Source organism: Zingiber officinale, chromosome 2B (assembly GCF_018446385.1).
Source record: "Zingiber officinale cultivar Zhangliang chromosome 2B, Zo_v1.1, whole genome shotgun sequence".
Lineage (NCBI taxonomy): Eukaryota > Viridiplantae > Streptophyta > Magnoliopsida > Zingiberales > Zingiberaceae > Zingiber > Zingiber officinale.
In genome coordinates, this window is record NC_055989.1 from 131343793 (window position 1) to 131355671 (window position 11879).

Genomic DNA, 11879 nt, shown 5'->3' on the forward strand with positions numbered 1-11879 from the left:
AGAGAGAATTAGTTACAAAATAAAGTTTGTATCACTAGAACGTGTTAAACATAGATAAGTTGATTCTGTGTCAAACTGAATGTCATATTATCATTATCATTAATCTCTGTTGGTCTCAGTTATTTAGGGTCAGTTGATGAATCTATCTCCCGTTTAACCCTACAAAAGTATGTATCACTAGAAATTTTTAATTAGAAAGTAGAATTTGTTCATTGAGTTTAATTTTTAATTAGAAAGTATATAATAATTATGTGAGTTTGCTTATTGTCTTGAGTTTAATATATAGATGTTGTATCTATTGTTAGTTTATTGTCTTTGTTAAATATATTCATTGAGTTTCATGTATTGATTAAGTGAGTTGTTTCATCTTAATTATAATGTAATAATTTTATTCTTCGCAGATCAATGTGGAAAGATATTGAAGTGGAGTTTTCTTTCCAAGAATTGACTCATATTTTCCGAGAAGATGTAATATTACTAGAAAGATTCAATCCAAAAAGAATTTTTGCTTTTGTATAAATTTAAAATGGATCCAAAGTTTGTGGATTATGTGTATATATTTTATATTTGAATTGTATGATACATTTCTGGTTTGGTCAGTTGTACTATACTTTCATGGTATTTTAATTGATAAGTTATACTTTCATGGTATTTTAATTAGTGTCATTTATAAGGGTTTAATTAGTTAATTAGTAGTGTAAATATAATAGACAACGGTTTTATAAATAGATCAGATTTATCTTTTACTAGAAATTTAAAAAAGACAACACTTTTTAAGCTTTGCAAAAGTGTTATTTTTGTAAAAAACGACAACATTTTTAAAGTGTTGCAAAAGTGTTATCTTTGTAAAAAATGACAACGTTTTTTTAATTATTATTTTTAGTGGACTTTTAACAACGTTTTTTCAGTCATATATAAAAAGCATTGTCTTTCAACTTTTTTACTTGTAGTGGATGCTAGTTGTTTTGGATATGATGTGTTGGATGTTGTTTAATTGTGTATGAATATGATGTGTTTCATTTTGGATAACTTATTTGAATGTTAGTAAAATGTGTTAGATATGTTAATTGTAGGATGTGTTGGATATGTTTAATTGTAGGATGTGTTGTATGTTTGATATATGATATGTAAACATGATAAATGCACAAACAGTGTGAAAAAATTTTGATTTTTGCAATAAAATTTGTGACCAAAATATTTTTGTCTCAAACTTAAGTTTATCGTAAATCTAGATTCATTGTAAATTTGCGACACATTCATATTCGTTCCAAATCTGTGACGAATCTGGATTCGTCCTAAATCTACAATAAATTCAGATTCATCACAGATTTAGGGCGAAAAAATATTTTTGTTGCAAATTTGCAACAAAGAAGGGATTTTTTTTGTGTGGTTTCTTCGCAAATAGGCAACATTTTTTGCGGCAAAAAAATAATTCGTCGTCAATCTGTGATGAAAATATATGTTCATTGCGGATTTGAGATCATGAAATTTGTGACAAATTAATTTTCATCGCATATTTGTAACGAAATATGCGATGAAAATTAAATTTGTCGCAAAAATTGCAATGAATTTTCATAATTTTGTTGCAAAATTTGGTAGCGGCGGATTGGCGACAAATTTATTTTCGTCAAAAGATTTTTTTTAAAAAACTCATTCCAAAAATCGTTCAGAATATCTTTTTTTTTTTAGTGATCGATCAAATGACACACTTATTTTTCATTTTACTCCTCTCATCAACCACTATAGTTCTACATACATTCAAAGAATAAAATTAGTGTGGTATTAAATTTCAAAATATAAAACTATTGTGATGTTGATTTTCAAAATACAGCATTATTTTGGTGTTGATTTTTAAAACAGTACCACTTTGGTGCTAATTTTTAAAAAATAGCACCACCACTAAATTAGTATTAAAGTAGTGTTATTTTTAAAAAATAACACCGCAATGATAATAACTTTTTTAAATCAACACATCTTGATTTTTGAAATAAAGTATCACATTAGCAAGGGAGGAACTAGGATATTAATTTAGTGTAGGCGTGGTCACTCATGCTATTTGACAAGGCAACAACGTGATAGTCTCACGAGCGACTGCTGCCCCATCTAGCAACGATGTAGGAATGTATCTAACCGTTGTACGACCAATATCACAAGTCTAACCCATGGTGTTTAAGCAAGCGCCGTGCTTGAGGATATCTATGGCAATTTCTAACTTGTCTTCCAGTTTTAAAAACTTTTTTGTTTCATTTTATAATATGAGCTATGGAGCTATTGTTTTAATTTTATTTTTCAAATCTTTTTTTGGCTTTCTCTCCACAACGTGTAATGTTGCAATTTGTTGCTCAGTGTGGACAATTCGTAATGGGAACTTGGCTTTCCCTTCACAACGTGTAATGTTGTGTTATGTGGTCCAATGTGGACAACTACTCACACTGGGCCTACGTTGGCTCCACATTGTTCTTTGAATTCAATATCATAATTATCTGGGGTAAAATGAGAAATAAATATGTCTTTTACAAAATCTAAAAATTAGGTAAATCTTTGAAAAAAAATTCACAACTTTAAAGAGAAAAGCACCACATTTGATTTTGAGCCTTCAACCGTACAAAGATCAATTGCACAGTGTTTTCCGTGACTAACGTTCACGAACAAAGGAGTGAGTATTGTTTGAACTTTTGTAAAAATTTACTCTGCGACTTCCTTTTTCTTTTCTAAAATTTACTCTTTTGGTTCTGCTTCAGCTGCTGCTGAAGAAAGAGAAGACAGATGAAGCCACCATACCCATGACCACTCATTATGTTATTTTTCCTTCACTTAAATTTTTTTTACAAGAACACAGATGATGAAGCAAAAGGGGAAGCACGGGCGGCTCCTCTCCTCTCCTCCACGGGCGTTGATGGCGACCACTCGCCCGTCCCCCGGTATTCAAGGCAGCGTCGCTCCACGTTAGGTTATCTTTCACCTCTCTTCTTTTCTTGTTACATATCTATTCACTGTCACTGTGGCACTGCTGCATTCATGCATGCATGCATGGGTTTACGTGGGACGGCGTGCCCGGGCAGCTCTTGCTCTGCTATCCTTCCAATCATAAAGAATGGAGTGCAATATGATTTTCCCTGACCACCTCGGTTCCTGCGTCACTGCTTTGGCTGCTTTCCATTCATTACTGCTCTTCCATTGGTCCTCGAGGTGTTCTACTGGTCCAGCAAGGGGACCCTTGTGTACCATTCTTTGTGCTGTTCCTCCCTGCTACGTCTCTTTCTCCTCTCTGTTTATTTGTTGGCCAGTAATGTCTTTAACTATAACATTGAAAAAGAGAAGTTTATGGCCTTTCTAAAACACCATTTAGAATATGAGCGAGTTGATATATTGTGGTGAAAGTCTCTTCGGTCACTGAGACCTCACTGTCCTGTGCCAAGGTTTGCATTCACTTGATAACTGAGAACTTTGACCTACTCGGACGCCAAAAGTATCACCACTTTGACAAAGAGACCGACCAACCCTACTTAATGCTGACCAAACAGAAACCTCTTAAGGTTGACAAATAAATTTTCTCAGTCAAGTGCGAGTAGTAACACAAAATTGACAAGAAAATAATAATATCAAAAGACATGTATACATCAAGAAGATGGATGGGTCACCTCGCTGAGCAGAGCAGAGCAGCTCTGGTGCCAATCCAAAGAGAAGAGAGAGAAGTAGAAAGCAGACTTAACGTTGCTGCTGCAAGTCTCTGTCTTTAGCTGCTGCCAGCGAAGAAAAAGGGGGAGATAATTAAATGTAATTGTGAGATAAATGTCACATATATACGTTGTACTAGTCATTGTTTTATTATAGCTTGCAAGTTAATTATAACTAAAGACCAAAAAAAAAGGGTTAAATGTACTTTAGTGCTGTCAGAAAAAGAAACAAATGTGAGAAACTAAAGAGTGTGTTAAAAGGTGCAGTAAATATTGGTCTCATCCATGAAAGGCAAGAAAGGATTCTTTATTTTCATTTAATTGATCTCATCCATGAAACTTTATGCTTTCAGTTATGCCTTTACCTGCTTTATTTTTTTTTTTTAACTTTTGTTTGAATCAATAATTAAGTTGCTTAATTAGTTTTGGTTTTGATTTTCTTACCATTTATTTTCAGTGTAGAAGAATGTTGAATAGGAACTAGCTAGTCAGACAACAGTACCAACAAAATTTAATCAATACTTAATTTAATGGAGGATTTTATACCAACATGTAAAAAAATTTAAATCCATATAACAACTTTATCCACATAGATGTGGAACAGTAGTAAAGTACTTAGAGGAATAATTAGAGAACCATTATACAGAAGTTGTGTTTCAAATTTACTCGGTAAGTAAACTAGAGAGTCAAACGGTTTATCTTCATAATTAGTCGGGTGAAAATATAGAGAGAGACAGCTCTTGGCATGGGGTAGGGAAGTGGGGGAAGAAACAGGAGCAGTGTCCTATGAAACAAAAGCAATGCATTATGGACAAAGCAATCAAAAGGCAGAGATGGCTTGTTAAAGTTTCTGACATGTATACATGCAAGTGAGGGAGCACAAGCACATGAAGAAAGCAGAATTTTGCTGTGCCATAATCTCCTTTTTGTCCCGGATCATGCGATTTGTAAGTTTGTTTCAATCTTGCTGATTAAAAGCAACTAATCAACGTAACATGCCTTGTGCATATATCAATCCAAGTCATAATTAAACTTAAGGGATCGATAGAATTATATTAAGGAAATGCATGCACTAACTAAGAGTACGTACTTTGATTAAGAATATGATTTCGATGACAAAAGGAAATGCATTTGAGAAGAGAGACTTTGTTAGATGATCTTGTTGATCTATAGATAGAATACATCTTTCAATTTTCGATTTGTAGATGTGTATCTCATGTCTCCCTTTTCCTTTCTTGGGAGAATATAAAGGAGGAGAAAAAGCACATCAAGACATTCATGAGAGGTAACTTTATCGCCCCTTTCCTCTCAAGACACACATGTAGCATAATATTGAGGGTTAACGATAAAATGTTTCGGGTTGAAATATACAGTACATAGAGAAACAATCTCCCTTTCTTTTTCTCTTTTTCTTTCCCCTCCTCTCTGCCTTTTGGTTCAATTGTCTCCTTGTCTCTCTTTCTTTTGAGCTCTTTATTTAGCCATGAGCAATGCTCCTTTTGCACTTTTAAATAGGTCATTGAGGCCCCCTTAAAGAGAACTCGAGATTAGGTTGGCTCGAGCTCAATGTCTCTGACACACATGACGAGTTCAAATCCGAACACATTTCCAAGCTTTTCGATTGCACGCCCTTCTATAAAAAAGTGATAATGGAAACTTTATAACATATAACTAAATCAATTAACTTAAAGTGTTTGCTTTCTATAATCAATTTCTAAGAGAAAAAATATACTTATTTGTTACCTTAAATGACTTCATACTTGTTGTGGTGGAATCACTAGGAAAGCCAGTGGAGGAGCCTCCCCTACTACAAAGAAGTTCATCACATAAAATTTTAGTTTTGTACCACTAAATCCAATCGTACAATTAATTCTAAACCAATAGAACAAAACCTAGATTACCTCTTCATTAAGGGAGGTTAAATCCATCTAATACATGTACATTAGCACCCCAAAAGCTAGCATAAGATTGATACACCTTTCTCACTTTTGGTTCTTTTTAGGGTTTTTGAACCATTGAAATTAAATGAATCATGTGAGTGATTCACAATTAAAGCTACGATATTTAGTTAAATTATGAAGAGCCATGGTGGAAAGCTAAAGGGCTAAAGAGATAGCATGGCATGGGAAGGCAATTCCCACCCTCATCATTGTGCACTCCATGGCTTCATTGAGAAGCCATTGCCAACACAATTTCTTTTTCTCCATTTTTTTCATATTTAAATAATTAATTAATAAGGATGAAAATAAATTACTTATGATTTTTTACAACTTTATATATCGTCCAATATATACTCAGGATGTCCCACGGGTATAGTGCAATGGTAAAGTATTTAAAGGAGCAATAATAAGAACAGAGTTATATATATACCCAAGTCATTTGGATTTATTTGCCTAAGTATTTATTGGATTATTGAGTAAATCTAAATCAACAATTTAAGTATTAATTGTGTAGTATTTATTTGGTTTTAAAAGCTCCCATTCATAAATATATATACATATATCGCATGCATATACGTAATCATTATTATATTCCATCTTCAAAGATATTTTTTCAAAATTTGAAAAATATCTACTTCTCAATTATATATATATTAATCATACATTTATTTTTCTTGTTTTAAATGAATTAAAAATAATAATAAATTAACAAAAAAAATATATATCACCTCGATGAATTATTGCTCCCAAAGTCATTATGAGTGGCTCCATGATGTGCTCTTACTCTTTGCGTGCTTGGATTAATTTCCGGCAAATTGTCATCGCATATTTCTCCATTGAACCCGTTCTCAAATCCATCAGATTGCCCTACAGTTAATTTATACAATAAAAAATAAAATCAAATAAAAGAATTAATTAAAGAAAAACACAAAGAAGACAATGCGGATATCTAACACTTGGAGAGAGAAAAAAAAAAAGAAACTCTCTCTCTCTATATATATTTTTTACATTAATCTTAAAGTACCTGAAGAAACTATTGTCGTGTCAGTGTTCTTCACAGTTCGATACATCTACAAATTTACAGAAATGCATGATTAATTAATTTCTATAAACAATACGATAAACAACTATTAATGTTTAATTACCTGCAAGTGAGATTTGACATGAGCCAAGGTGAGATCCTTCACATCCATGAGCTCCAACACTGATTTGGGCGTCGCTCCTATTATTATCATTATTATTCATGCAAAAAGAAATTTATTAATATTTTTTTATCTCATAAAATAAAATGACTTTTAAATATAATTATTTCATAATAATCGAATACAGTATATTGGTAGACATACTAGTATTATATACAAGTATAAAAACAAAAGACGAGTATATGAATGATAATCGTACGTACTCTCGTGGCCTCCGAGCAACTCGACCGCGTGCGCGAACCGTGCGTGGAGGTTCGTCGTCCACCGCATCCTCGGTGCCCTAGCGCCGCCTCGCCTGGTAATCATGAGGGGCATTCTCATCGCCGATGATCTCTGGGCGAACCCTAATTGCGAGGCGGCGAAGGGGAACGCGAAGTTGCTGGAGGACGAGGAGGCCTTGCACAATGGTCGGCGTTGGAGAGCCAGGAGAGAAAAGGAAGGTGGAGGGTTGTGGTAGATAGGGATCCCCTTTATGGGCTTACTATCTTCATAACCTCCTCCTTCACCACCGCCGCCGCAGCCGCCTCCGCCACCGTCCACTCCTCCTCTTCGGTGAGGAAATAGGTGAGAATAGGGGTGAAGGCGGAGATTGTGGTGCTTACAATTACTACTAGCAGTACTATTCGAGCTTGGCGAGGAGAGATCTAAATCTATAGTTGCATCTCGGCGGTCGGAGGCGGCGGTGGGTAGTGGCCTTCTCCAAAACTCTAGCTCAAAGCTCTGATCGATGAGATTAGGGTTCTTCCGAGTTGAAGATCGAGAGGTGGAGCTTGGAGGGCTGATTTGGAGAGATAAGTCAGGGAAAAGCTCCATTTTGTAGTCGTCGTCGCCGATGACGGATCTCAAACCTCTGTTCTGACCTCTGTCTTTTAGGTCTTGAATTTGGGGCTCTAGGGTTTGCGATGTGGTGGTGGAGAATTAATCGGAGTCAGAGGAGAAGGAGGAAATGATGTGGTTGGTTGAGGAGGAAGAAGGTAAAGAAAAGGAGAGGGGGGAAGAAGAGGATAAAATATATAAGAGGAGGAGGAGGAGGAGAATGTGGAGTGAGAAATAATTAATGTGGAATTTAATATTTTTTGAGGAAGAAAACGACACTTCAGTGAGAGGTGTAATAATTGACTATTAATGGTATTAATTTGAAAAACAAGTAAAAAAATAAATAATTGATTATTATTTTTTTTTCAAAAAAAAAGAAAATCAAGACAGTAAATAGGGGAATATTATTGTTGGTTTGGTTTTGCAGTTGACTCTGGTGCAGTTTGGCAAACTGCAGCAGTACTGAGACAATGTGAGGTCTAGATCTCAATAGTCCATCTCAATAGAGTTTTTTAAAAAAAAAATCAGCCACAGCCCGGGTTTGATTATATTTGAGGTCATCTTCAGAATTAATTAATTTAAAAAATTAAACATCTAAATTATTAAAAATATATATATAAATCTTATTATTATTATTTTTTGAGTGTGTGTATTTATTAGGTTTAGGAACTATTTTGGTCCGTGTCGGTTGGCACGGGCAGAATTTATTATTTTGTCTGTTGATGAGTGTGTAGTGTGTTAAATGAGGTTGTGAGCCAAGTTTACAAGACGAAACTTCCACGGATGGGCAATTAATTGTGATCGAGCTTCTGAAAGAGCACTATTCAAAGATTGATACGTGGACAGTTGATTGTACTAACTATCTGTTGAACTTACCGTGTTGTATTTGTGGACGTCGACCAACTGTATCACTCAACTATTAACTTATTCTCTGGTGCATCAGTCCAACAGTCGACTGACCCTAACGAGTTACGATTTCGCTATTACATTGGTTCGGAGAGAAGAGGTTTCGTTGTTTAGCAATGAGAGTTCTACTAGAGTAAAAGGCTTTTCGTTTCTCTTTTCAATCAAATGTTTTTTTTTTATTTTTCTACGTACGTCTCGTTGGAAGCTCCTTTGTACGATCCCAAGAATTAAAATTTCTAAACATTAATAAATAGTTTTAAAGAATTAATTAAGTTTTGAAAAGTGAATTATTGTTTTAAAGGCATGTCGGCAATTGACAGGAGCTCACTGATTATGATAGACGAATAAACAGAATGGAATTCCCCACTCTCCTAAATAATAATAATTTAACTTATTAATTCATTAACAAAATGCTTTCTGTGAAAACAAATTATGAGATCAGAATACACTCTCAATAATCGGAAAATATGGATTTCCACACTCTGTAGAAATTAATATTTCAATCCCTCCATATAAGATATATCAAAATAGACATAGTAATGTTTCTATCCTAGTAAATAAACGTTCATTATGAAAATAATGTTGGAAAAACTTGAATAGAAATATGACGTATGGTTTCAATCCTACAAAAAAAGTGAAGTCTTCCGGCTGATTCAGAACAAAGGGGGTGAGAATCCAGGGGCCGAATGACATCAACCCGAGGGGTCTTTTTGTGAACCAATTGCTTGTAAAATCAATCATGACATGATATGTCTGCATAAGACAACTTGTTGGCCAGCATACAAGACAAGAAAGGTCGCCAGCTTACCTGCACGCCACGTGGCAAGCTTGCCTGCTCGCCACGTGGCAAGCTTGCAAGCAAGTTGGCAAGCACAACGTGGCTTGCTTTGCTCGTTGTGCTTGAAAGCATAACAAAGGCTGAGGTCTATATAAGACCAGTGAGAGGATTGAAGCAGATTAAGAGAACAACTCAAGTGATCTTTGAGTGAGAAAACTTAAGTGAGATTTGTGTGAGCTTTGTGTGAGAAGAGCTCAAGTGAGCACGTGCTTCTCTTCATCCTTGACTCCCCATATTTCCTTCCCTTATGTTGTGCACTTCTTTTGGTCAACAGAAATAGTGATAGTTTTCGGATCTAGTTCAGATCGTCACGACAACCAGTGCTCGGTTGTGCTCGTGATCTTGCCGTTTTATCCTGGGAAACAGACGTCCACCTAATCCTCTGAGCACCGCGGAGGGGCCGAATCTGTTTTAAGGAGACAACGCTCTGCTGAACTCGGCATCCACTCTGAGTTCGTGTTGCAGCTCTCGACATCCTGTCAGCAACTCTCAGCAGCAACGTGGCGCCGCTCAACAATTCACGGTGTTCGCAACTCATCTACTCGGCGCGTGGCTCGGCTCGCTAGAGTCGACAGTTTGAGATTATCTGCTCAAACCTACTTGATTGTAAGTTCTTGTGACTCTGGTACACACTCAGAAGCGTGGAAAAGAGCGTCTGAGACAATCACACAGATTGTAACGGGTTTACTCCCAACAAAACTTAAAACAGATTCGGTCTATTACCATAGCGGCAGAAAATGTTGAGATGCAACAGGCTCAACATGTGCCGGCCTCCTCCGCGCCGATTAGGAATGTGTCAATCAATCATGGGGGAAAGCCAGAAAAATTCACAGGCGTGAATTTCAAGCGGTGGCAGCAGAAGAGGTTCTTCTACTTAACCACGCTAGGTCTGACACGTATCTTGACCGAGGAAACTCCCAAGGTTGTTAAGGGTGTAGATGAGGTGAACACTCTCCTTCTGATCGACAAATGGAACGATTCTGAGTTCCTCTGTCGAAACTACATCCTTAACAATCTTGTCGACTCACTCTATCTTGTGTATTGTGAGATGAAAACGGCAAAGGAACTGTGGGAATCTCTGGACAAGAAATATAAATCGGAGGATGCTGGGCCCAAAAAGTTTATTGTTGGTCGTTTCCTGGACTATAAGATGAGTGACTCGAAGTCTGTAATCAGTCAAGTCCAGGAGCTTCAAGTACTCTTACAAGAAATTCACTCAGAAGGTATGACTCTGAGCGAAACCTTCCAAGTGGCAGCTATCATCGAAAAGCTACCAACTGGCTGGAAGAACTTTAAGAATTATCTGAAGCACAAGCGGAAGGAAATGAACCTGGAGGAACTTGTTGTTCGCCTTCGTATAGAAGAAGACAACAAGAATTCGGAGAGAAAATTGTTCTCTCAGGCTACTATAAAAACCAATGTTGTTGAGCACAGACAAAGCTCAAAACGAAAGCATCCAAAATCTTCCACGACGCAACCCAAAGGACAAAACATGAAAAAGAAGTTCTTAGGGAAATGCTACAATTGTGATCGTATGGGTCACAAGGCTTCAGACTGTAAAAGGTCAAAGAAGAAAAAGCTTGAGACCAACCTGGCAGGAGAATAGGATATGGATCTCTGCGCCGTGATCTCTGAGGTGAACCTAATAGGTTCCAATCCTCGGCAATGGTGGATCGATACTGGAGCCACCAGACATGTGTGCTGCAGTAAGGAGCTACTCCACAACTTCGAAGAAGTCACTGGAGATAAACTGTTCATGGGGAACTCAGCAACCTCGGACATAATGAGCCAAGGAAAGGTGGTGCTGAAGATGACCTCTGGCAAGGATCTCACTCTGAACAATGTGCTGTATGTTCCGGAGATTCGAAAAAATCTAGTATTCGGATCACTGTTAAGCAAGCATGACTTTCGCATTGTCTTTGAGTCAGACAGAGTTGTACTGTCCAAAACGGAGTGTTTATAGGAAGGGACTATGTATCTGATGGGTTGTTTAAGCTCAATGTAATGGCCATTAGGCCCAAGATAAATAAAAATGAAAGCTCTTCCACTTATATGCTTGAGTCTTCGTGTTTGTGGCATGGTAGACTAGGACATGTTAACTACGATGTATTGCGTAGATTAATAAACATGCATAGCATACCTACATTCCACCTTGACCCAAAACACAAGTGTGAGATTTGTGTTGAAGCAAAAATGACAAGGTCATCCTTTCAATATATTGAAAGAAGTAATGAACCACTTGACCTAATCCACACTGATGTGTGCGACCTAAAAGGTACGCCAATACGTGGTGGTAATAAATATTTCATCACTTTTGTAGATGATAACACAAAATACTGTTATGTGTATCTTCTCAAAAGTAAGGATGAAGCTATAGAGAAATTTGCTCTCTATAAAAATGAGGTTGAAAACCATCGTGATAGAAAGATTAAGGTGGTTCGAAGTAACCGAGGGGGTGAATATGTATCACCATTCGCTGAGTTGTCTACTAAACATGGGA

The 11879-nt window shown here is 36.5% G+C and overlaps 1 protein-coding gene across 5 annotated transcripts; it reads right to left on the reverse strand.

The window, feature by feature from the left end:
- Positions 1–2836: 2836 nt before the first annotated feature.
- Positions 2837–7820, reverse strand: LOC122047247 (probable transcription factor KAN2). 5 transcript variants are annotated; one of them, XR_006130501.1, is made up of 7 exons: positions 7023–7817; positions 6763–6839; positions 6642–6687; positions 6346–6484; positions 5421–5484; positions 3642–5310; positions 2837–3299 (listed from the first exon to the last, which is right to left on the reverse strand). XR_006130501.1 is itself a non-coding variant. In XM_042608406.1 (6 exons), exons 1-6 carry the CDS (start codon positions 7630–7632, stop codon positions 5194–5196), a joined length of 1047 nt encoding a protein of 348 aa, XP_042464340.1. In that variant the 5' UTR covers positions 7633–7820; the 3' UTR covers positions 2837–5193. The 5 variants fall into 5 exon arrangements, 4 of the variants coding, with proteins under 4 accessions (XP_042464340.1, XP_042464338.1, XP_042464339.1 ...); XM_042608406.1 differs by having other exon boundaries at positions 2837–5307; positions 5421–5481; positions 7023–7820; XM_042608404.1 differs by having other exon boundaries at positions 2837–5310; positions 5421–5481; positions 7023–7819.
- Between the last annotated feature and the right edge of the window lie 4059 nt (positions 7821–11879).

Coding starts and splice junctions, on each gene's coding strand:
- LOC122047247 (XM_042608403.1), bottom strand. CDS start 7,632: ATGGAGCTTTTCCCTGACTTATCTCTCCAAATCAGCCCTCCAAGCTCC. Junction 6,688..6,762: donor ATGTCAAATCTCACTTGCAG/GTAATTAAACAT, acceptor GTAAATTTGTAG/ATGTATCGAACTGTGAAGAA. Junction 6,485..6,641: donor CACGACAATAGTTTCTTCAG/GTACTTTAAGAT, acceptor AATTAACTGTAG/GGCAATCTGATGGATTTGAG.